This window comes from Bactrocera neohumeralis, chromosome 2, assembly GCF_024586455.1.
Source record: "Bactrocera neohumeralis isolate Rockhampton chromosome 2, APGP_CSIRO_Bneo_wtdbg2-racon-allhic-juicebox.fasta_v2, whole genome shotgun sequence".
Lineage (NCBI taxonomy): Eukaryota > Metazoa > Arthropoda > Insecta > Diptera > Tephritidae > Bactrocera > Bactrocera neohumeralis.
In genome coordinates this window covers 19,508,866-19,536,413 of record NC_065919.1, presented here as the reverse complement: position 1 = coordinate 19,536,413, position 27,548 = coordinate 19,508,866, and the positions used below count along the sequence as shown (strand labels likewise).

Sequence of the window (27,548 nt, the reverse complement as noted above, 5' to 3'; positions counted from 1 at the left end):
AAATTTGCGACTGCTCATTTTCTAGACTTTTATCCACGAAGACGATATTTCAGCGCAGATCGGTTTCATGAATGGAGGAAATATATAGTATATGCCATATATATATATGCCTTCTATATTTCGTGATTTGACAACCATAATGTTGCGATCCGGCAACTGACAACTTGTTAGCAAAGTTGGACATTTTTGATGTTAAACATGCTCAGATTTTTTTTGACATACGGCCGCTATTTGTGTTGTTTACAGTAACTTAAAATATTCATCTCGGCCAAAAAATGGAATTAAATCGCAAAGACTTTCGAGAGATTATTTTTCACAACTTTCGACGTGGATTAACTCAGCAACAATGCATCGATGAACTTAATTAAATTTTCGGTGATAAAACTTCATTAAAGACAAGTGTTTATCGATGGTATGGTGAGTTCTTTCCAATTCGCAGATCACTCCAAGAGGGTTTTCGTGAAGATCTTCCAAAATCGCTTGTTGTTCCGGAAACTATTGCTGCTGTGCGCAAACTAATATTGGCAGATCGTCATGTGACTTAACGTGAGATAGAGACAACTACATATATTTGTGGGACTCAATATTGCATGGACATTTGAGTGTATAAAATATTTGTTTACGGTGGAGCTCACACAATTTGCCGGTGGCTCAAAAAACAGGCACGTGTCGATTGGTCGGTAGAAGTGTGCAAAAAGTACGTCTATAAAATCGTGACAGATGATTAAACTTGAATTTACGCGTGTGAGCCCGAAAGTAAACAGCACTCGACTATGAGGGTGTTTCAAGATCTGGCAAATCCAACAAAAGTTGTTCGCGCTCCAACTTCCAAGCAAATGGTTGATTGTCGTTTCGAAACAACTGGGCATATCTCAACCATACCACTAAAACAACGTAGAAGGGTAAATTCTGAGTGACACAAATCGTTTGTTTCTGAGTTATCTTTCAAGAAATTAGAAAAATCAACCGCCGAAGACGGATCACTCTTCACCACGATAATATGAGCTCTCAAACATCGGCTAAAATAATCACATTTTTCAGCACTCAGATCTTCAATTCAATGAGTCAACCGCTGTATAATCCGATCCGTGGGACCAATTGACTGGTTTTTATTCCCGTACGTGAAAGATAAACAGAGATATCAACCTTTTACGACACCTGAAGAGGTGGTTGATGTGTTCAGAACGCATGTTTTGGAGATACCTCAATCCGAGAGGCAAAAGTACTTCGAAAATTGGTTCAAACGCATACAAAAGTGTATAGATCTTAGCGGAGAATATTTCAATAAAGCGATTTTCGATGACTAAACTTTGTTTTTGTTTTTCGCAAAATATAAAGGCAACCTACGTAATGACATAATAAAGCCAATATAGATCCATTGATATGAGAGGTCCTCCATAAGGTATGTATCTCTAAGAATTGCCTACTTTTAGGCTGCTTGGAAAATCTTAAGTCGCATTTAACTCCCCAAAATAAAATATTTAAGTAAAATATATAGAATATGAGATTTCAAAAGATCTCACGATCAGCGTTGCATACTTTTAGGCGCGCAACCAACCACCAATTGACAATTAACGGAAATTTCTAATTGTATGAGATAACTAATCAGCTGCTGTTACAGTGCAACAAATTTGCAAACAAACAACAACAACAAGCGCAAACCAAGCACTACGTAAAATCTATTATTGTCACTTTGCTTGCATTCAAACGAGGCAAATGCAAATATGTATGTACGCAGTGCAAATATATAACATACATTGTGTGTTTGGCTATTTATAGTAATTTCCTCGTGACAAAATACATTAAATGTTTACGAATTAATTAATTTAGCTTTCCTGCGACGTTAGATATGTTTGTTTTTGCGAAATTCCTAAGTTTGCGCTCATGGAATGAACAAAGTCTTCGTTTACCTGAGTAAAGCATGTATTTATTTCAATAATTTATAATTATTATAAAAAAGCAAACAATTTGTTAAAAATCATCGTCGTCTGTGTTGACTTTTTTTACACAATATGGATTTTGTGCAAATCATGGAAGTGCTAAAACTACAGATTCAAGAGTGTTACTAATATTAATTAATCTTGTATAGTATATGTATGCAGTTTGTAAGTATGTACGACTCATATCTAATTCAAACTTGCAGGAATATATGTACATATGTATGTATATAGTAACGAAACGCTTAAAATAACAACTTGTTGTTTTTGTTTCAATTTCAAAGAATAGCACATGCATTGTTTTTTTTTAATATTTTATGTATTTTTATTTATTTTTTTCTGTTTTTTTTTCTCATCTCATCTTGTCTAAATTTGTTGTAACTTTCAACTTGTATTTTTTCTTCTTTTTTTTTACTTAAACATATATATAATGATAATAAATTTGTTTAGTGTAACCGCAAATAGTATTTTCTCAATGTTGTTGTTGTTCTTTTGTCGCTTAGGTTGTGTGCGCATCCGCCGCCGTGGTTAGCAGAGTGTGTGCCGCTAAATCGCCTCGCCAGGCCAGCCTCTCCGAAAGCAGTAAAACAAACTTAACAAATTATTTGCGCAGATTTGTTGTTATTGTTATTGTTGCATGCATTGTTGCGTTTGGATTTTAGTTTTTTCTGCAGTTTTTGTTCATTTTCACTTATCGTTTAAAAAATTTATAACAATCAGGTGGGGAGGAAGAGGCAGCATGGTGTAAATTTGTTGTCTATGCTTTCATTTTCGGTATTACACTCTTAATTGTTGTTGTTGTTCCTCCGGCTTTGGTTTTTTTTCTACTAATTTATAGTAGGATATTTGTTGTTGTTTTTTTTTCAATATTTCTCTTATGTTTTGTATCTGCGTCACTTTCTGCTTAATAAATAAATTGCAAACAATAATCCTTCTCGACACTATTTTACGTAAGCCTGTATTTCCTCTCTAGTTCTAGTGCTACTTAGCAAATCCTCCCTCGCTTACGGCAAGCTCAGCGCTCCCACTACTTCATGCTTTAACTTATTGTTGTTGTTGTTTTTTGTTTAGTAAGCATGGTTGGCAATGAAGAGTGCGGCATCAGCACCAGCGCCGACCACACTGCCGGCAACGTATTTGCCTACAGCGGATTCACCGTTAGCCTGAAAGAGGGCAAAGAGAAACATTAATTCACGGAAACACTCAGAAAAATGTCATTCATCAGAATTAATTAATAAATATAAAAATAATTGGGACTTTACTGGATTAAGTAGAGGTATTACGTAATAAAATTATATACTCTTATGTATGTATATAATAGTATACATATATGTTTACCTAATTATAAAAATATAATATATACAAGTATGATTTTATCGTTGAAAACAATATATGTATATTCTTAATTTCAATAAAAATAAATAATACAGTAGTGCTCCAGTATAACGAACGCCGATATAACGAATGTTCAATATAACGAACGCTGTTTTTCAATACATTGATGACTCTATATAACGAAAGCTGGACATTGGATGAACTCGATATTACGAATGTATGGCGTTTGTATTTGGTTTTGGTTGTATTACAACAAAAACAATGCAGGCAGTTAAATACCCGTTAGTTCTTGTTATTATTGAGCTATTTTTTTAAAGAATTCTATTTATTTTTTTATGCACGCTTCATTGCGCGAAATATCAGTTGTGAGCTCAAAGTGGTAAAGTGAGGATATCGCATAAATTATTTAAAAATGCCTTCAATTCGAAAACGGCTTTGCTTGGGTGACAAATTAAAAATAATTGACGACAATAAGAAGGGGAAAACCCTGAAAGAAATCTCTTTGAAATATGGTATTCCAAAATCGAGTGTTTGCACAATTTTAAAAAATTTCCGGAAAGTGATGAGAAGTGTTAAAGGTACACATGCTGGCACATTGAGACGACAATCGTTAATGAAAGGCGAATATCATAGGATGGAAAAGGCTTTATATAAGTGGTTTGTCTCCCAGCGTGAAAAGCACGTACATATTAACAGCAATATTTTAAAAGCCAAAGCTGTGCAAATCCATAATACAAAATATCCCAATGAAAATTTGGGAAGAATTTAGTATACCGTCCCAGGATTTCAAGGATAAAAAGGATATGGTCGGATAGAGGAAATTATCCTGATCAAGGATATAAGTTATAGCCGCAGGAAGCTTATAGTTTTCGAGATATTCGCGTTTAAAGTTGAAAATTTGCAATATTTTAATTACATATTTTCGATATACAAAATTAATTTTGCAATTATATTTTTCACTTTTATATCCACTAACACTTCACTAATTCATTTGTACACATTTATTATATAGTGCAAAAATAGCTTTTAATATACATTTAAGGGGGGGGTAAGGTTTGACAACTTTTTTTTTCCATTTTTTTTAATTTTTTTTTCTGAACCATCAACATCTCAAGAATATTGTGTTAAAGTTTTAGGTCATTCGGAGAAAAACTAACGAAGTTACAGCAGGTTGAATAACGGTACCTCTAACTTAGGTTTGCGCGCCTCCCAGCTACAAAACTTTGAATCTTTTCCCAAATATGTCATTTTTAAAGCCGGTGACCAGCCTATAGAAAAAACTACCACATCGATCGTTTTGAAGTATTGTACAAATATTCTACATATACATAGCTCTCGAATGACATCGAGTTTTTCCAAAAATTATAATTTCTAAGAACTTTACAATAACAAATAGGTCGATTTTTTCGTCTAAAATCGTCATTATGGCTTGAAAATGGTACCAAAAATTGAAAAATTAAAAAAAACTCGACGTCAATTGAAAGATAAACTAATAAACTAAAGAAAGCATTTTGATTTTTTGATTTCAGATGATCCAATGATACTGTAGGCTGGTCACCGCACAACAACTTTTTTTCGAGGTGTCTGCAGAGATCGACGATAAATCCGTTATTCCTCGCTATTTTTCGATAAAACTTTTTTTGAGTATCCTTCAAATGTTGTACTTTCATATAATAATAAGTAAAATAAACCTACAGCAATAATTTTTTCTAAAAAATTCACGAAAAAAGGTCTTTTTTCGACGAAACAAACCTTACTCCCCCCCTAAGCATTCCTATATAAACAATGTAATATTTATGTAATATGATGCCATCGAGTTGAATAATGCTCATATTTTTGTTATAAAATTCAACTTTTATTAATTTTATTGTATGCATTTTCCATTGTATATGTATTTATTTCAACCAATGCTTAAGAATTCATGAATAAATAGTTATTTTTAAACGTATACATATGTACCAATATTAATTTAATTTTCGTTTCTGATCTAACGAATATTTCAGTTTAACGAACGGTCCCAACATTATATCATTCGTTATATTGGAGTACCACTGTATTTACAGTAACAACACATTTCCGCTTTATTTGAACATAAAACATTTGCTTAACCCTGACGAAATCGCTATGGTACTGAGAGCATGGTTTTTTATACAAATTCTAAACTTATAAATTTAGTGAAGCTTTTTCAGTTCGTTGAAATATACTCCAAAATTGACTTCCAAGTGGTTTATTTTCATCAAATTTTGAGTCCTTTGCTTTTTTGTTCCCTGATATTATCATTTTTACTAAATATATTCTTTATTACTAAATATTTATTTTTGATAAATATAATGATAGCTCAGTCCAAAAGAACTGCCATCAAATGGATATAACTTTAACAATTTTCGTTTGGCAAGCAGCTTACAAGCAACTATATGACTATGAACTTTCGAAAAAAGAGTCCAGAAATTTGCTTGTTGCATCCTTTCTTATTGAAAATGAGCACTAGGTAAATCAATCACACTCAACGTCAACAATTCCTCATGTATAACTGCCAATCAATCGAGTTTATTCTTTATAGACTTAGCCTTATGCTAAGAATGAATAATTCTATTATTTGTTAAGCTTCTACTAAATCAGCTGTTGAATTTTTGGTTTAATTATTTTGTGCCCTATATTTATTTAGTCTTATATTTCGTCATTGTTTTCCATGCCAAAACAAGAGCCGTGGGTCCTAAGGCACTAGCATAGCACAGCTTAGACTCTAAGCTTCAAAGATCCTTAGTCAACCTAAATTTAGCAAAGGTACGTACAATCTCTTTTCACCTTAGTACCTGATTCTAGATTGCACAGCGATCTGTAGACGCAAGTTAAGGCTCTTCAATCCAAATATCTGTTGAGGGATCACAGCACCTCATTAGCGCTCAGTGAATTGCTGGAATTCATCAAACTGTTGAACTTTCTGAGTACATGTGATAGAGAGGAGGACACAATAAACTTTAGAACACGGTGCAAACCTCCATTAAAATACATTCTATTCTTAATCTCTCTTACATTACGGAGACTTCAATTATTGCTACTCGGTATAGTCAACCCCAAAGTGAACTGTTGTTTAGAGACTACGCTATTGCCTATTTGAAAATGCTCCAGCAAGCGAATCAAAACAGTGCCATTCCCACGACACTTGGCTCTAGGTAATCGGTACGAACCCGGACTTTTATCCGTCCAGGAACTGTCAATTCGGCATCATTACTCGAAATTACTTCAGTAATGTTTTTGCTGTTACATCAACAACAATAATCAAACAGGCGAAGTAAGGGTTTCGGTATTTTCGTCATACTTAAAAAGGAATTGTTAAAATAAAGCTCGAGAAAGAAATGTCAAATTATGACAAAGCGTTGAGGAAAAACTTTTGAATCGTTTTAAAGCAAACTTTTATACAAAATATAAATAATCTGAGTTGTTCGTAGGAGGTGAGCTGGGTGTTGAGCTTTGCTTGTAAGGCATTGATAAGGCATATGAAATAAGACGATACAATACTAAACGTATTCAGATAGAAAAAAATGTTAACGGTACTCCTATTAGAATCATATATTTAATTGAACCATTCCTGGAAACAATATGCCAAGACTATTTTCAATAAAGCTGCAAGGACAGCGAACAAACTGCTAAATAATTACTTTACTTCAACGGTTGCTGTTCTGAAAAGAGAGAATATTGAAAGTGCAATTTGACATCTTGAAGAAAAGCTCATAAATTCATCAGCGCAAAACTTTGAAGAAAAGCTTGCCAACTGCGATAATAACTTATCCACGGCGCATCCAAGACAGTTTATTTAAAACTTATTATTCTTGAGTAAAATTATGCTTGAGATTTTCTGCTGAATTTTGTATTATTGTGCAGAAATGATATTTCTCCGACAGTAAGGTTTTGAATAATGACGACACACGACAGTCGGTTATACGTAAACGAATTGTACCCGGATTTCTATCTGATCAAATACTAATTCCTCTGCAGTGCGTAAGTATATACTACTGTGAGCAAAAAATAGTGAGATTTTTTATTTGAAATTTTGAGCGTTTGATATAATAGTCTGTGATATCTGTTGCAAAATAGTCAGTAGTGTTTAGTACATGCTTGCCTTTTTTAAGTACATAAAGTGCCTTCAGTGACCCTTACGATCAGAGAAATTATTCAACAAAACAAATCCTTTAAATTTTGTCTGCGGAATCAAATTTTTGGTGTCGAAACGTTACGTTCATAATGTTGGAAATGGCCTTCGGTGATAATTCTTTGTCCCAAGTAAGTGTTTTAGAATGCTTCATATTATTCAAAGAGGGTCGAGAACGCCTTGCGACGAACCACGTCCAGGACAGCTATCAACATCAACTGATGATAAAACACATCAATCAAATAAAGGAATTGGCGCTTGAGAATCGACAATTAACAGTCAGAGATCTTACTGGCATCGTTGGAATAAACGAAGAATCAGTGCAAACCATTTTGAAAGATCATTTGAGCCCAAGAAAAGTGAAAGCATAATTGTTACCAAAATTACTCAATTTTTTCTAAAGACAACGTCGCGTTAACGTCTGTCAAACTATGTTTTCCGACTACCTGGATGCCATGAAATGTGTTATTACTGGCGATGGGTCTTGGATCTATGCTTACGACCCGGTAACAGAGGATGTTGCGGTCGTATATCGTAGCAAAGGTGAGCTGAAGCCGAAAAAAACTACGTCAAAGCAGGCAAATCAAGCAAAAATCATGGTTATGTTGACAGTTTTCTTCGATTATCGAGGAGTGGTGCACTGTCAACAACGAATACTATTTGACTGGTAGGCGTCATTTGCCCGAAGCTATTTGTTATAAAAGGACGAAATTATGGGCCGACAGCTCTTGGTTTTTGCACCACAATAATGCAACGTCGCATACTGTATTGATTCTTCGTGAGTTTTCGCCAAATTTCCAACCAATTTCGTGCCGCAATCACTGTATTCACCTGATTTAGCTTCTGGCTATACAGCCAACTCAAACGACCGCTCCGGGGAAACCGTTTTGAGTCGATTGAAGATATTAAACGTGAATCGCTACGCATATTAAAGGCTATTCCCGAAATTGACTTTAACAACTGTTTCGAGGAAAAAACTTGTGTAGAAGAATTACTTAGAGGTGGAGGACATAGATTTTGAAGACTAAATTAAGAATTTAAAAATTATGACCACAGTCTTACTATTTTTTGCTCATAGGTAGTACACAAAAAATTTTGGAGAGACTGCTATACTTCGCTATAACAACAACACCAGCTGTTAAATATCCTATAATAAACAAACCTAATGCGAATTGCTACTTTTAGAATATTTTATAACAAATTTTAATTAAAAGGTAAAATGATTCGTCAGTTTTTGTACCAGGTTTTCATCAGGAAAAATAGTTAAAAATCCACAGAAAAAATATTAAAGTATTTCAAAACGCATAAGTGCCTAAAAAACTTATATAATGGTGATAAAAAAATAATAAAAAAGCATAAATAAAACTTTTTTATTTCTGAAAACATTCAAATAATAGTAAATAATTATCATAAAATAGCTAGAAAAGGCTGAAAGTTAAATAAAGTGGTGACAAGAGGCATGAAACGTAGATAAAATTTTATATAAATATATTTAATAGAAAAAAATTAGCAAAAATTAGCATTAACTAAATTAGTAAAATTATAAAGCACACAAACATTAAAACATATACATGAACTACATATACATACATTTATATATATGTATATGCAGAGTAAATATACATTAATAACAACAATTATGCATAAGCTTCAGCGCATTACACGAACAACTGCTTCAAACGCGCGCCGCTCAATTCCTTACGTGCAGTCTTGCATACATATAAATTGCGCAGATGTGTGTGCGTGCTGCTTTACTTGTGTGTGTAAGTTACTTATACATAGATATAATGTGTGAAACATATTAATCTTTGAATTTTAGTATTTGTGCGAGGCGACGAATAAGCTGGCGTTGGCCGCAAAGGAGGGTATCGAGCCAGCCTCGTAGATGCCTTGGCAGGCGAGTCCGTTAGCCTGTATTTACGCGTTTATTGTGTGTGTGTATTTGTTATGTAGCCGTAGAATAGAAGTTGGCGCAGGCGCAACGATGGCATTTTTAAATTGTTGCAAGAGTGTGTGTGTGTGCGTAGGTGTAGAAGTGTAGGAGTGTGTGTGTATTTTTGTAGCATAGCGATTATATAGATTGAGAAAATAATTTTAGGTTATGTGCAAACACATTTAAAGCAAATAAAAGTAGAAAATATTGCGAGTAATTGTAAAAGTAGGCAAATAAAAATATGCTTTCAAGCAGGAGTATTAAATATTTTAAAATTTAATTAATTAATTTAGTTAAATTAAATTATTAATAACTTAACTTGTTAGCAAAGCAAAGCAATAAAATGTTAGTTTATGTATTAATTTCTTTTAATAAATTTTTTAATATTTGTTAAATACAAATTTTTTTATTAAATGTTGACAAGCATAACAAAATTGAATTTTGTTAGTAAAATTATTTACATACATTCATACTTTTCTCTAATTATTATTTAAATAAAAAAATATGTTTTTATATTAAAATAAATACGTATATACATAAATAAATAAATAAATAAATATTTTTTATATAAAAAAATAAATATATATTAAAAAAATATTTTTAAGTATAATAATATGTTTTTATTTTTAATTGAAAATTAAAGGATTTTCAATGAATTGTTATAAAAATTAATTTTGTGTACTATTTTTTCGATATATTGTAATTGAAACGGTTAGTTGGTACAAAAAAAATTTCAAAAATTAAAAAAAAATTAATATAAAAATAAAACAAATAAATTCATAAAATTTAAAAAAATAAAATTTTCGTAACAAAAATATATTTAAAAAGATTTTTATTAAAAAAAAATTAATTTAGAAAATAAAAAATATTTAAATTTAAAAATCAAAAACAAATTAATTTAAAAAAATTAAAAAAAATAATATTTAAAAAAAAATAAAAAATAATAATTTAAAAAATTAAATAAAATTTAAAAATTAATTTTTTAAAAATAATTTAAAAATTAAAAAAATTATAAATTTAAAAATCAAAAACAAATATATTTTTATATTTGCAAACCCAACAATCATGAAAAAAAATTAAGTAAAATATAATAATTTAACAACCTATCAAACCGCCATATGAACTTATGTCTACCAATTCAAAGTTATTTCACCATAAAATACAACCAAATAATCCAAAAAGTCCCGTTGTGATATAATAAAAAATACATGTTTACATACCTTCGCGCGTTTCAAGAGCTCATTTTGACCAGCGGTAACATTGTCCTTCTTGCCGGCCCATGCGCGCAAAACGGAAGCCTGCAAGGCACGACCGTACGAGAAGGTCAGAGCCCATGGTTTCAACAATGGCACGTTGTTGATGGCGTTCAAGTGCACGGAAGCCTCTTCCTCAGATTGACCACCAGACAAGAAGGTGATGCCTTTGAAAAATAAAAATAATAATAATAATTACAACAAATAACTAAATGACAGCAACAACATACCGGGAACAGCAGCTGGTACAGTTCTGCGCAGAGCTTCGACGGTGGCGAGCGCAACTTGATCGGGTGTGTATTTCTTGGCGCACGATTGACCGGCTGTCACCATGTTGGGCTTCAACAAAGTACCCTCCAAGTAGACATGATGGTCGTTCAATGCCTTGTATACGGCAGCCAATACAGTTTCGGTAACCTTTTGTGCGCGATCCAAATCGTGATCACCATCGGGCAATACTTCAGGTTCAACAATTGGTACAATGCGCTGCGATTGGCAGATGGAGGCATAACGAGCCAAAACGTTGGCGTTCTCCAAGATGGATTGGTAGGATGGGGTGTTCTTGCCGATCTTCAAGACGCAACGCCACTTGGCGAAGTCGCAACCGTCCTTCTTGTATTGGGCGCAACGGGCAGCCAAATCATCCAAACCTGTAGAGTTGAGAGAGTAGAAGATACAGAATTAGTATGATAAAAAAAACACTTAGCTTGGTGTGCAAAATTTGAGAGAAGACAGAACGGAATTGGTTAAAGAGGAACTTAGAACGAAGTGCTTGAGGTTACTGAGGTAGGCTTTATTATAGACTGAGATCTCGAGTTTCCTATCTCTCGCTTGCTATATTTTTGTGTTAGAGAATTCGGACATGTAGCTTAATTCAAAATAGACCAAATAATACAACGAACAGGTTAACGGTATATACAACATCTATCTACTAGTTGCAGAACCAGCTTTCTTGAGGCTCAGTTTAACTGGAACTTAAAGTTTTGCAAACCAATATTACTATTGTCACATTAGTAGCTCTTATTGCCTGGAAGCAACCACGAAACCCAAACAACTCAACTTTAAGTTCTGAAAACATAATCTAACAATAGCAACCCTCCAAATTTACGATCCTTAACTACCAGTTAAGTTACTGAAAAGAACTGCTTACCCTGAGTGGTGCACTCGTCTTCGGAGCCGAACAATGGCACAACACCCTTATCGACCTTAATGCCGGGGATGATGCCGCGCTTCTTCAACAGCTCAACGAATGGGGTGCCATCATCAGCCTTCTGGTACAAGGTTTCGTGGAACAAAATCACACCAGAAATGTTCTCAGCGACTTTGGGGTCGGTGGAGAACAACAGCTGACGGTATAAGCGACGGTGTTCATCGGTATTTTCAACACCAATGTCTTGCAGACGCTTGCCCATGGTGGAGACGGACTCATCAGCAGCGAGAATACCCTTGCCGGGAGCGACAATAGCGCGCGCAATGCGGCTAAGCTCCTCTTGCAATTCCTTGGATGGGTAGTTGAAGTAGGTGGTCATTTTGTTGTAGATTTGTTTTAGTTTGGTGTGGTGAAAGAGACTGTAAAGAGATAGAAGAAGAGAAGAGAAAATGTTAGAGTGGAATTTTTAATTTTTTTAATTTCATTTAATTTAATTGAAAGATTTTATTGGTGATTTCAAGAATTATAATAAAACTAAAATTTTTATTTATTCATTATTTTATAAAAAATTTTTGAAGAATTCAGAAAAAATAAACAAAATTTAAAAGAATAAAATAGAAAAATTAAAAAAAATAAAAAATCTACGATTATTGTTGTCTTAACACTGCCTACAAACAAGTTACTAACGAAATGTTGCGCAACATTGTTGCTAGCGTGTATGCAAGGGCAGAAATATGCAGAATGTCACGCGTATTTGCCGTTACGTCGCAACAAAGGTGTAATTGTGAAAAACATATCTACAAATGTATCGTATACATGTGTGTATGTATGTATAAATACAAGATTATGTGGGTGTTTGCTGGGCTTAATTGAAAATATATTTATAAATATGTCGCTGAATACACATGGCATAATAAGCAATAACGGTACTAATTTTAATAAATTTTTATGACTTTTTGTTTTCATCTTTAATTATATTTACTCGTCAATGATGGCTATAATTGATAACGCTTTAGTAGCCCTGACCAAAGTGCAGACAAGTCACAAAGTCAATGGAAAAATGTTGATAAGGTTTGTGCAACAAAGCAATAGTGTTTGTGATGGAATTACTGGATGTACTCTTTTCAGTTTCTTGCACTATTTGTGTTCCTTTAATATAATTTCATAATTTTGTAATTTTCAAAGAAAAAAATTAACATATTGCCAACTAGATACAATAGCAATATATATACATATATGTATAAAAAGTTTTTTATCTTGATTTTCATTGGTCAGTTTGTATGACAGCTATATGCTATAGTGCTCCGATCTGAGTAATATGTTTGGAGAATACAGCAATGCATTGGAAAATAATCTATGCCAAATCTTGTGAATTTATCATGTCAAATAAAAAAGTTTTCCATACAAGAACTTGATTTTGTTGTCAGTTTGTATGGCAGCTATATGCTATAGTAAACCGATCTGAATAATTTGTTCTTAAAATGCAGAAATACATAGAAAAATAATCTATGCCAAATCTTGTGAAGATATGTAGTCCCATAAAAAAGTTTTCCATACAAGGACTTGATTATTAACGCATAGTTTGTATGGCAACTATATGCTATAGTAATCCGATCTAAATTATATGTTCGGAGATTGTAACGAAGCTTTAGAAAATAATCTGTGCCAAATCTTGTGAAGATATCTTATCAAATAAAAAAGTTTTACATACAAAACTTGATTTTGAGCGCTCAATTTGTATGGCAGCTACACGCTATAGTGGTCCGATATCGGCGTTTCCGACGAATGAGCAGCTCTGTACAATGAAAAGGACGTATGCTAAATTTCAGATCAGTACCTCAAAAGCTAAGGCACGTAAAGACAGACGAATGTCTAAATCGACTCAGCTCAGCACAGTGATAAAAGTTCGATATTATGCCGAAAAATGTATATGTATGCTATGTATGCGGCTGTGTATACTTGTGCACACTTTATTTTTAATAATTTCACAAAAAACTTATACACTTTATTCACCCACAGTATTCATGGAATACATGCAGAAAATAAAAAAGAGAATATGAAAAATATGTAAAAATCAAAATCTCAGTAAAAAGTACTACTTTAGTTTCAGTTCTAGTTTCTTAACACAAATTTCATTAAAAAAACTGAAAAAAAAAATCATTAAAATCTTATAAAAATAAAGAATTTCTTTTCTTCACCAAATTTCACACAAATTAATGCAGTTTTTTTCAAATGAAAACTAAAATAAATAAAATTTATTAATATAACTGTATGTATGCATGTATCTAAGAACTCTAGTATACATATGTATGTATGTATATATTAACTAAATTTCCACTTATGTCACGCACCACAAGAAAAGTCCGACCGATTGAAGCTCTACACAGATACTGAATGAAAATACGAGCACTGGAACCGCGTAAGGTTCGGCGCACCAACACACAAACCGTTAGTCCGGCAGTCAACGCAAATTCGGGCGAGTAGATACGAGTAGGCAGGCCCACTTTTCAGCTGAGCTGATAAGCCACGAACCGGAGATGGCATAACAAGACAGGCATAGCAGAGAGAGGAGAAGTTGACCTCTACTTAAGGAGAGCGGGTAATAGGAGATTCGTAGATTGGTGGCATATGCGCGTTTTGAGTGTCCTACAAAAGACTTTCACTTTCTTCATGTTGTGGAGCGGTGAAAGTGAATTTTGAGCAAGAAGATGCAGAGATGTCTAACGCTCCAAAACAAAAGCAAAAACAACAACGATAATATGGACAAAAATGTCGAGTGCTCACACAAAAAGAGTCGAAAAAATCATTTGCTCGTGAACATGCGCATGATGTTGAATGATACAGATATATATATGTATATACTTATATGTACATACATATATGTATGTATGTATATGTGTGTATGTGTATGTATAGAGTACGAAAACAACACACGAAATTTCGTTTTCAATTCGCTCAATTTTAGTGATACAGACAAAATCATGACCGTCCGCACGCCGCTCCACCTAAAAACAAGCTTTCGTTATTCCCCCACCGCCTGATCGCTTTAGTGACGGCATGCGGCGTGCAAACGAACACACACATACACATTCACGCTCGCTGCTGTTTGTGCGCCGACATTGACGAAGGTCAAATAAAAAGCAAAACATGTTGCGTTACAAATGCTGTTGTTGTTGCCTCACTTTTTTGTTTGTTACTGTAGCTATTGCAACATTTTAGGCTGCTGTTGCAAATGCGGTATTGTTGCAGAACTTTCGGGTAGTAAATTAGGTATGTATCAGGTAGTATACCATATGTATGCATAAAAGTTTTCCTGTGGGTAGAACGCGTGATTTTCTTCCATGCATTCTGTTTGGATTCCGTATTTATATTTATAAATTTAATTGTATAATATTTATTTATGACATCTTCACCTACACAAGCAGGTGCTTTGGAGAGCACACGCTTGGTGATGAAAGCGTTTTGTAGATTTCGTTGACACGCTTGACATTGAAGGCGAAATCAGTCAGGAAGAGTCCTCATGGAAATATTTTTGATATTCAAATTTACATAAATACTTACATATGTACATACATACTTATATACAGACATACATTGCGTATATTGCGCTGGAAGTCAAAGGGCAAATGTGATTTGTCAACTTTAAAGAGTTGTGAAATTATTTTACTGCAATTTGTCATTATTTAGTGAGTTAGTAATTTTTTATAAATACATAAGTACATACATACATAAAGCATGTATATGTATGTACTTATATTTGTAGATTTTTTAACGACTTTTGGTTTTTTCCAGTTTAGTGGAAAACCAAACATAAATTGAACATTTTAAGGCAAACTGTGACTCGTAAAAGTTTTTTTAGGAAAAGTATAACTTTTTATTAATTGTTTTATTTTCAAAACTATTATAGTTGCAATTTAAATATTTTTTTTGGTGTTTTTAGAATATCGATTTTTTTAAGTACATATGTATGTATGAATGTACATATGTACATTTTTAGAAATTATGAATTTTTTAAGTACATACATACATATGTATGTATGTATGTACATTTTTAGAAATTATGAATTGTTAAATATAATTGAATATGTTTATTTATTTTAAATTTTTTAAAGCCAAATATCGTAAAAATTTTCTAAAAAAAATAAAAAATTTTTTAAAAGCATATTTTAATTTTTTTATCAATTTATATGTACTTTGTGGGTTAATTATTATTATATTTTTTTAATTTTTTTTTATTATTTTCGTAGCTCAGATTTTTTTTTTCAACAATGAAACACAAATTGATGAATAAAAAATCGCGAACGCATTATTTTTATCAGAATGAAAACTTACATATTTTTTTAAACATTTGGAAAATCAACCAATTCACAAGTTTGTACCAAATTTTCAAAATTTTTACAAATATATATATTTTTTTAACAAAATGAAAAATTTCATATTTTTTGTAAAAATTTTTAAAATATTTGTAAAAAAATTTTGAATTGGTTTTATTTCAAAATTCAAAAAAAAAAAATTAAAATTTTCATTTTATTAAAAAAATAAGGTGTTTGCGATTTTTTATTCATAAATTTGTGTTTTATTTTGAAAAAAAAAATAAAAATTTTAACTATTAAAATAATTTTTAAATAATTATTTTAAAAATCCAATTATAAGACTGTATATAATATAATTTCCTAAATACAATGCATAAGAGAGTTTCTTGCAGATAATAATTTAATACAGAAGTTTTTGTGGTAATCAGCAAATTTTCTGAAAATTTTTAAAACGAATTTAGATAAATAGAATGTGAAAAATAATTTTGTAAAATATTTTATGTTTATAAAATAAGTTTCTTTATTATGAATTGTTTTAATTTATAAATGTTCGGGTTTCTGAGTCGCCAAATCTTAATTAATTATTTAAAAAGAGGACTGAAAAATCTAGAAATTATTATAATTTATATTTAAAAAAAATGTATGAACTATTTTGTCAGACTTAAAATTAAATTTTTTTTATTTGTTTAATTTTTAAATATTATTTCTTTATTGATTTTAATTTTTAAAACACTATTTGTTAAACAAAATATTTGTGTTATCAAAACTCTAGTATGTATTTAAAAAATATTAAAAACAAATTTTGTCAATCAATAATTTTTTGCCAATTTAATATCAAAAAAACACAAGTATGTTTTTACAACATATGTTCCGTGAAATAAACAAGTCGGTTTTAACGAAGGTCACAGCTCATGAGCTCCAAGAGAACAAGTGAATGCGACAAATTTCAATTAACTTTCATCAAAGCATGGCGAAATTGAAATTCCAGCTGTTAAGAACTCGTGATATGTAGTCAAAATTGGTGTATTACTATTAATAATATTTAATTTGAAAAAAAAAACAATTCCTTAACTACAAAGAAGAGAAAATATAGCTGCATTTGTTTGCTTCTAAAGAAAAAGCCGTTTTTCTCGATTCTTTTTATGCTAAACATATGAAATTTGTTAAAAAACAATGTCTTTTTTCTTTGATTTTTACTTGTGATTTTTTGTTCAAAATATTAAATATGAAAGCAACAACAAGGTCATAAATTTTAATTTAATACAAGAGAGTATGTGAATAACTCACAAAAGTAATATAACCGCTTATTATGATGGAGAACATTTAATTATGCCAGTTTATATGACTTATACCAGTTGTTGTTCGATTCGGTCCATTCTAAGTTCTGGCAAAGCCAGGACAGCTAATATCAAACTTGGTTTAGCAAGTGAGCACTTTTTGTAAATCTTCTAAAAAACTCCTACAAGCTCTTGAAAATATATTCTGCAATCATATTTACATACATATATCCATCGTTAATAGTTAAACTAATATAGGAATTAAAGCCAGGCAACTGGCACAAAACTTTTTATTTGTTTAAATATTTCCAGCACTCGCGCTATACATACTTATATACGTATATTTCCGCAGTAGACCTCAATGAATGGAATTTTCCATTGAAGATAAAGACAAAGTACGTCAAATATAATTGAATAAATATGAAACATATAATAATGATCTTTAATATATAAGCGCTTACATAATTATAAAAATGTATATACATATACATATAAGCATAATATAAATTTTTCAAAAAAAAAAAATAAAATAAAAAATTATCACCGAATATGAGTACCCAAATTTTATTTAGGGATAATCATGACTATTAATTTATATGGCTCATTCCGTCCAAAATTTACATTCCACAATTTTTTTCGTACGAAAATTTTCATTATATATTCTTTGAGACGAAATATTGGACACGTAACTTTTTATTATTTCGGCTAAATATGAAATATTTTGGAGTTATGAATTTCCAAATTTCAGAATACCATACGAAGAAAAGTATTTCATTGTAAAAGTAACTAGCCGGCCTATTCTTTACGATTTTTCTCAGCTTTGCAGTGAGATATAACCTGAAATTTTTCGACATTTTTTATAAGTAACAAGAACATTTTTATAAAAAATTATTTTTTTTTTCAATTTGGAACTATTTGCATTCAGTTTTTTAATGAATAATGTACATTAGGCACTTTAGTTACAAATTTATGATTTTCGGAATGGAGCAGCAAGTAAGAAACCTATAAATCATGCATTATTATCCAATAATCGACCGAATAGATCACCCCCAACACGTAGTGAAGAAAATATAGCAGCCGTAGCTGAGAGTGTACACGGCGCCGTTTGCAGCTACTCGTACTGACGTAAAAAACGACTTGACGCATTTTACATACATCGAACAAAATACAATCTTGCTTGTGCAAGAACTGAAGCCGCTCGACCTTCTCAAGTGATATCGCTTCGCTCTATGGGTGCTTGAAAAATTCCAAGAGTTCCGACGTTTTCATATTGATCATCAAGATCGTGTGATATCACACGGTTACACTTTTCATGTGGTTATATGTAAAGTCTAAATGTCTATGCGGGTAATCCCCCTTCGATTCAGACCTTGGAGCCAAACATCACACGTGTCATTCGCCAGTTACCAGTCAAAATGCTCGAACGTGTCATCGAAAATTGGACTCAACGGATGGTCCATCTGAGACGTAGCCGCGAACAAAGAGTGTGCTTTCGAATGATAACAAACATTTCCCTTCACATTTGAAGTTTCAGTGTTTCTTCTTTGAAAAGAAGGGAACCTCGAAATGGATCACGCTTTACTTTCGGCAAACTCTTCAAATTCTGGAATTTTTTAAAAGTCTTCACAAACTCTTTCTATTTCTATTTTTGGCTTTTGTGTTTTATTTTTTGCTGCCAACGTTACTGAAAAAAATCTTCACATTACGAAAGTTATTGCAAAAAGGTGAATGCTTCGCAGCAGCTACTAAAGGGCTGTTCACACGTTGCATAAACACTTTGTAGTATTATTTGACAGTTGGTAAGTGAAAGTACTTTACTTGCATATTCCGTATGCAGCATTGTGGTGTCAGGCGGAGAATTGTTTGCTAGCAAAAGAAAAGAATCGAAAGTATCGTTCACACATCCGTCGGGTCTAAGTAACCGATACTGACCCGAATTCTTATTCGGCCAGGGACTGTCAACTCGGCACAATGCCTCGAAATTCAACCGCTACACTAACAATAACAACATTCGAAAAGTTGGTAAAAGCGTTGATTTCAATTGCAAATTAATTATATCGAATCGAAACGGCGACATCGATAAATCATAATGCCAAGGCTTAGTAAAAGCTACTAATAAATGAAAAAAAGTAAAACTGCCCTTTTTTGTCCAATATAAAAACAATTGATGCTTATTATAGCACTTTTTAGGTTAACACAAAAAAAATGCACATAACCTCAAAAATAATTTTTGGCACTTTCCATAATTGCGTCTACACTCTATTGCACATATTTAAATTTTGTATGTTTTTATGCAACACAATTTTTTACCAGCTCAAACGAACAGCGATTTTCACCGACTTTACCTGATACAAAATTATACAAGCTTCCTGCGGCGCTGCCAACCAAAAATGAACTGTGACTGAAACTCGCCGGTCGATGGACTTTAATATATGCAGAAAAAACCGAATAAGCACACATACTTATATAACGATTGTACATAATTCTATGTAAACAAATATATGCAAGCGTGCATATGATAATACAGAGAGATACTGTGAAGCCACACACCAGCCATGCAACCAAGTGAAACAACAACAATTGAAAACCACTTTTGATAACATAAGAAAACACATTTCACCAGAAGCTAGTGAAAACAACAAGAAAATTTGTGAAAAATAAAAACAACAAACAATTTCAAAACAAGTTCTTCCAGCTTTATCACGGTGTCTATGCTTATCAAAGTGCCCGCAATGAAGGAGGGTCAGATAGTAAGAAATAGTGCATAAATATATGCAAACAAGCTGATACAGTATCTACCATATACTATATATTGCGGTGGGGCGTGTCTGCTTTAAGTGTGACGTGTTACTCGACACATAATCGTACACATGTCTCAATGGCAACGCCACTCAAAAAGCAAACCGGATTAGAAAAAACGAGCCCCCGTATCTACAAACATGCACATACTTGTGTTTGAGCCGAAGTGTGAATATATTTTTAAAACTAAAATAATCAACAACTCAATACATAAAAATATATTACGAAACCGAAATTAAGTAAATTATTTTGTTTGTGTAGTTAAAATAAGCAACTTGTTTTCTTTATTTATTTCGATTAAGTCAGTATTGAGAAATATTATTTATTTTTATTAAAGCTGATCAAAACTCATTTCTTGTTGCCACGTGAAGTGCTTCGGTGTACAGCGCAGGCGCAGTAACTATATTATGCTGGGAACAATGTTTTTGTAATGGCTCGTGCACTTTGAAACGGTACTGGTTATATAAGTGGAACTGCAGTGGACCTAATTCGATTAGTATAAAGTCTGATTTTCTAATGGAGTTCAATATACATCGACTAATATATATTGGTAGAGAACTATTTGAGGCAATATTTAAGACTATTATCAATTAATTTTTATACCCTGAACAAGGCAGGTATATTAAATTTGCCACAAAGTGTGTAACACCCGGAAGGAGACGTCGGAGAACCTATAATATATAGATAAGATAGTGATAGATAAATAAATGAGGATTACACTGTTAAGGTCTACTGTGCGCTCTCCTAAGTCACAACGACTCACTTAGCTCCAGCATATTGATAAACTCCAATATGTTGCTGGGTGCTAAAGAGGCGACGTGAATCCAATTTGGAAACATGAATCCAAAGGCCTTTATCCTGCGTCTGTAGACAGCTGTGTAGTCAATTAGCAGGTGTTTTGGAGTAGCAGGCTCATATTATATACATAAATGCTTCTCGAGCTTACAATGGCCAGTGTAGAATGCGACAAGCAGCTGGAATTTGTCCCTTGGAAGGTTGATTAAATATGTAATACTACTACTACTATGGCTGTAAACACCCATTAACAACTTGGCATGACGCATGCCTTGGAGTTGTTACCAATACCCCTCCCTACCGACTCTTTCATTCTTACGGAGCAGTTCCTTTATTGTATGGGGACCAACTGCAATAAAGTCCTAAGATTTTGGTAGATGCTGCGGAGCGGGCGAGCTCATCAGCCAATTAATTTACGGTTATACCTTTGTGACCGGGCACCCAGATAAGTTGCACTTGGTTACGATCTGATATTATACAAGGTCCGTTCCAAAGTAAACAGGACTTAAAAAAAAACAGAACAAATGGCAAAATCAATTTATTTTATTCAAAATAGTCTCCTTCTGCTTCAAAACACGGTTTTGCACGGTCCAAAAGCATGTCGAACGAGTGTTTTAGCTCGTTGGCCGGTATGGTCGCCAGTATGCCGGTGCAAGCCTTTTGAATGGCCTCTACGTCTGCATAGCGCTTTCCTTTCAAGGGCAAATGCATTTGGCCGAAAAGGAAGAAGTCGTACGGTGCCATATCAGGTGAATACGGGGAGTGGTTAATGGTTAAAATGTGATTTTTGGTCAAATAATCGTCCTCCGAATATTGGATTCTGAGCAATTTTTGGACGTCAGTCAATTTGTGCGGAACAAACCGTGTACACACCATTCGTAAGCCCAAATGTTCGGTAAAAATGTAATAAATCAATGTTTTGGAGATGTTTAATTCCATTTCCATGAATTTCAATGATGATTTCGGCTGATTTTTGATGAATTCACGCAAAGTTTCGATGGAATTTCCGGTGATCACGGGATAGGCAATCATCGCCATAAACTTGTTTCATCAATTGAAACATTTCAGTAAATGTTTTACCACTTTTAAAACAAAATTTAATGTTGGCGCTTTGTTCGAAGCTCATTTTCATTGCACAATCGATAAAGATAGCAGATTGTAACGCATTAGTCGACATATAAGATGGCGCCACCAGGGGGGCTAGATGCAAAAGTTCCTGTTTACTTTGAAATGCACCTTGTATACATATATCCCTTATGCATATATGGGATAAGTTGAGTTCAATTTATCCATGTCCTCTCTGTCTGCCCGCGTATGTTCGAAAATTTTCAATGCAATTGGAAAAGAGGCGACTAATTTTGCCCATAAAATATTATAAACTTTTTGAAGTAATCGCTTTTCAATTAATGTCTTACTAAACGATAAAAAGACATTACTAAGATTGATCACTGATTAATCGCCTCCTCTCCAAAAGTGTGAGCGATAAAACCCTCGAAAGCTTTTGTTAACTCACAAAGTTCGACTAAGAACACTTCTTCAATAGAGTAATTTATAAAAGCCTTGAGAGATCTTGAAATCTGAAAGGTTTTCAGTCAATACTGTGATAAATATATCTGCATAGAATAGTAGCTGGTAGATACCGAGAACTAAATGAGGCTGCCAGTTATTTATAGGAAACAGAGACTACAGGATATTATAGATAATATTGCTTTCGATTTTTCAGGCAAAGCTCTCATATTTGTGACACTTTGCTCATACATTACTTAGTAAAACGCCATCCAGCAGAACTAACTGGTATCGACTGAGCTAACTGATATCAACTGAGCTAACTGGTATTGAAATCAGTTCCCTTAGCAGATAAGTGATGAACTCAAGACGTTTTTTTTTCAATACATGGAGTTTAAATCCATCTATAGGGCTTTTTTGGCAACATAGAAGAGATATGTTTGCGATTCTGCAAGAGTAAGCTTCCGCCGAAGATTTAGCTAATATAGCTAACTAATCTAACCTAACCAAGCCTTGATTGATAAACGAGGAATTCAAGGAACCAAGGCCTTACAATTATATGAATTAAAATATGTAGCTATGGTCTAAACTAAGTAAAGTTTACATGAGAACCCAGTAATATATTATATAGTATGGTGTCTATAAAAGTTCTACTTCAATGAAAGTGAAAAAAATTCACTACCATTAACACAAAGGCTCCACGTATCCACACAGTACTGTAGTCATGCATAAATATGTTTGTGCATGAGCAGAAACACATAGCGGCATACATATCGACATAAGCGTGCAGTTTTTTATAAAAAAAAATTGGACGCCTGCCATCACACCCCCGACTGCAACGTGCTAACGAGCACCCACAAACTACTTGTAAATACATACATATGTATGTAAATAGGCGAGCAATTTTATAGACAAGACACAATTACTAAACTATTTCTATAGCCGAAATATGTATAGTATATGTACATATGTATTTGCGTGCTTTGGGACAAGTAGATAGTGCATCTTGTAGACTAGAACATTCAAGACGTACACAAAAATATAATATAATGTATATATATGTACATATATTTAGGTATATATTTATATACATATATACATATGTATATATTTTTGTCCACTTACCCATGGCACTGCCGATATTTTTGGAAATATTTATGCATATTTACATACATACGAATATGTACATTAGAGAGGGATCTAGTGGAACGCTAGTTAAGAACTGGAAAGTTGTTTTAATTAGTAAATTTATTCGATAATTTTCTATAGGAATGGAAAAATTGATGATATACAACCTATTTCGAGAGTCGCTAAATAATGTAGTATTGCTGTTGGCTGAGTTAGTGTTAGAGATATAATTACATCGAAGAAACCTCTCTTTAGGAAATGCGACTAGTTCGAATCAATCGAAACTAATTTCACTCTGGATTTTTTTTGTATGTCTTTAGTTCACGACTTTTACTCTTTTCTTCGAACACGTCCTTTGAAGAGATAATATCACCACAAACTCACGAAATAGGGATGCTCCTCATTATTTTATTATTATTATCGAGAAGAAAACCGCAACATAAGATAGTTACTCTCAAAAGATGAAAATCCAATCACCAATATTTTTGAGAAATATTCTAGCTATTCATTACCCACAACAGCCGGTTCTAAGATATCGGAATTAAATTGGATTTTATCCAGCCGAGAGCTGTTATTTCGTTTTCAAACTAAACCTGTTTGGATCGATATGAAGTAAGCAATATTCTAAAGACTTTTTAAGTTGTTAGATGGGTTTAGGGATTTCAATAAATCGACTTTTTACTATCTTAATAAATTATGTAAAATATTGTCCTAAATTTTCGAATTGATCCGAGTAATAGTTTCGGAGATACAGCCTTGAGAACTTGTTCGCTCGAGGCTAGCTAGGCTAAGTGCGCCGTCTTCAAACCTTTTTTTTTGAAACTGTGTTTTTGAAGTCGGTTGGGAAGATTTGTCGAAAACTACTCAACGATCGGTTGAAATTCATGAAATTGACAATGCTTAAAGACTTGAATCAAGGACTTTTTTTGGATTACAACTATTTAAAAAAAATGTCGCGAACTTTTCGCTGAAATTTTCATTTTTTTTTTTTTTGTAAAAAAAAATGTGCCAAAAATCGAATTTTCAGTTCTTTTTTTTCCTTTCCCAAATTCTAAGTTAAGGTTTTAACTAAATTAGGTTTTTTCACTTTAGTTGATCCTGTAAGGAGCTATTCTGCTAAAACGGGCGCATCTTTTTTGCGAGGAGTCACCGGAAATGACGTTGCAATAACCGAGTTTAAACTTTTTTTTTCTAAAATTTCAAAATATCCTTGTCTGTAAAAGTAAAAAGTTTTCTTAGAATATTTCATTTTTTATATGAGAAAAAAATTTTTGAAAAAGGGTGTTTTTTACCCGGGGAAACCTTTGTAATCCCTTAATATAAATTTATTGAAAATCCTTAAGAAATCTATACGTTAAATAGCTTATTGAAAGGTTGATAAGTTAAATTATATATGTACCATTTCAATGTAAATAATTTTTTTAAACTTATTGAAAAGCCGAAAAATATGAGTAAATAATAAGAAAACCCTAATGCATTGATGCCTACCTAAAATGCAAAACAACATACCATCAAAAAAATCGAAATTGAGTTTTTTATTGCTTACGATTCTCTACACGATATTATATATAGTACATATGTATGTATCATAAAATTTTCATATAACCAATGTCAGATATAACCAATATATATTTGTTTCAATGTGATGATCTCTATTATATCGTTTTTGCTTCGACTGTAAATTTATGAAAAGTGGTGTTACATCAAATTTGAGTTTTGGTTATACTTATATTGGTTATATCTAACAGATGTACATATGTAGTTGCTTTTGTACGCACAGTACGAACAATTTCACAAATACTACGGTTATGTAGTATCTGCATCTGTCACTATGCACATACATATGTATGTATGTACATATTTTTATACATACATACATAAGTACGTGAATATTTACTAACTTCAGTGAAATTGAATTGTGTGACGCATATATAAAGAGGTAATTTCCCAAAGACAGAGTATTTACATACATATGTATACATACATACATTGCACACTCTTTAGCGACATGCATACATATGTACATAAATAAATTCTGCAGTAAAATCACTTTATCTAACGTGCAATTATCATTGCCTCTCTTAATCGCTACACTTCACATAGCACAAAAGTAAAAATAAATAAATAAAATAACAAGAAAAAAATAGTCAAATAAATTTGCATGAAACTAATTGAAACAAAGAAGATCACTCAGCAATTGCATGTTAATGGTCCATACTACTACTAAATGATTGGTACACGTGACCTTTGTGCCCCCGACGTCATCCCTAATCATTAACAGATTAGTCATATCAAATTGGATTGTTAAATTAGATAGCACAATTTTACACGTTTAAGAGGAGTTTTCTGCCCACTCCACTCCCGTCAATGCACTTTCACACACAAACACACTTATTACGTGCGTAATGCAAATTGAAAATGCAGTTACGAAATGCCTCCTACACGCACCACCCCAAAGATGATGTGTTACGACAACACGGCACGTATCTCAAGAACTTTTTGTGAAAATCACTATATTATTATTTACTTGTTGTCGACACTTTATCGTCACTCACCTGGAGTGTATTTAACTATTAATTAACTATTTTTTTTAACTGAATATTAAGTAATACACTGTGTGATTACGCGTTTACGTACCTGCAGTTTCAACTTTAGTTTTCACTGTGAGCTCTGCAAAGTGGCGAATTGGCAGCCGAAAGGTTGAATGGAGGTCGTTGCTTCAGACTGACATTCAGCTATTCAGTCAATATGCGCCACACACCGGCAATTCGTACATTGCGCAATATTATTGCAACTATGGTGAAATATTGAGCAATATTTCCAGCTAGTAATGTGCTAGTAAAGCGTTTGTAAATTCAAATTTTATTAAAGAAAATTGTATTAATTTTTTTTTGTTGAAAGTGTTGAATATTGAAAATTAAAGCTATAATTGAAGCAATTTATTAAAACTCGATAATAAGAAAATCATTTATAAACAAACAAATGATATAAAATATTGCATAGCAAACCGAAATTATTGTTAGAATTGTAAAATTCGGTTCAGACTTCGATTGGAGAGCATGATTACGGGCACAGAGTACTTTACCGAAACTCTTTTATCTTTAAATTTGATGAAACAGTTCCGTATTCCTACCGAAATTAAAAGTAAGAAGTATAACTAGGACTTTCTTGGGTCTCAATTTGTCGACTAAAAAAGGAGTTCGTATACATCAGTCAAAAAATCTACTTTCTTCATATTAATTGAGAAATGTTTCATGCCACTACAATAATAACACTTCTAAAATCTTAACACTGCCAACAGCAACAACAGCAAGGTGGATCGAAAATATTTTAACCGCAAGAATTTAAAAGGAGTTTCCAGGAAGTTGGTTACTGTCATCAGTAATCACCGTGGTGACTTCAAAATTTTTTATTTATATCCTATCTGTAGCCAGGGTTGCAAATAATACATTATTAAATAATTATTTGAATAATATGCCTTCAAATATATTTTTTTGTAATATCGAAAATCTTCATTAAAAATAATTTCAAAATTTTAATCCTATTGAAACTGTTCGAATAAACAAAAGTAAACTTAAATACCGTTTTGAAAAAATGCTATGCTTATATATGATAAATTTTTATTTATAAACCAATTTTGAACTTAACTTTTATTTCAATATTATTTAATTAAAAAACAATGCTCTAAGCAAAAAAAAAAAATATATGGCAACACAATGAATAATAAGTAATTATATATTTTTTTCAAAAAATGTTTTGTATATGACGTAAAATATTTTAATAAAAACAGATGCATACGGAATATTGTAAATAATTTTTTTCATATTTTATTATAATTTTTTAAAAATGTTAGTTAATACACATATGTTTTTTTAATGATACACATTATTATAAAAGGCCAGGTGATTTATTTTAGGTGTATTATTTAACAATTAATGAATGTATGTTTTCGTTAAGGTCCCATATTTAATT

The 27,548-nt window shown here is 32.3% G+C and overlaps 1 protein-coding gene across 3 annotated transcripts; it reads right to left on the bottom strand.

The window, feature by feature from the left end:
- Positions 1-1,905: 1,905 nt before the first annotated feature.
- LOC126751580 (fructose-bisphosphate aldolase) lies at positions 1,906-26,312 on the bottom strand. 3 transcript variants are annotated; one of them, XM_050461956.1, is made up of 5 exons: positions 26,214-26,311; positions 11,759-12,177; positions 10,839-11,258; positions 10,576-10,775; positions 1,906-3,100 (listed from the first exon to the last, which is right to left on the bottom strand). In XM_050461956.1, exons 2-5 carry the CDS (start codon positions 12,135-12,137, stop codon positions 3,005-3,007), a joined length of 1,095 nt encoding a protein of 364 aa, XP_050317913.1. In that variant the 5' UTR covers positions 12,138-12,177; positions 26,214-26,311; the 3' UTR covers positions 1,906-3,004. The 3 variants fall into 3 exon arrangements, with proteins under 3 accessions (XP_050317913.1, XP_050317915.1, XP_050317914.1); XM_050461958.1 differs by lacking the exon at positions 26,214-26,311 and adding an exon at positions 14,110-14,201; XM_050461957.1 differs by lacking the exon at positions 1,906-3,100 and adding an exon at positions 8,894-9,333 and having other exon boundaries at positions 26,214-26,312.
- Between the last annotated feature and the right edge of the window lie 1,236 nt (positions 26,313-27,548).

Excerpts from the sequence above, each read along its gene's own strand:
- LOC126751580 (XM_050461957.1), bottom strand. The coding sequence starts at position 12,137 with ATGACCACCTACTTCAACTACCCATCCAAGGAATTGCAAGAGGAGCTT. Across the intron at positions 10,776-10,838 it reads TGTACCAGCTGCTGTTCCCG|GCATCACCTTCTTGTCTGGT; the intron begins GTATGTTGTTGC and ends TATTTTTCAAAG. Across the intron at positions 9,334-10,575 it reads AGCTCTTGAAACGCGCGAAG|GCTAACGGACTCGCCTGCCA; the intron begins GTATGTAAACAT and ends GCGTAAATACAG.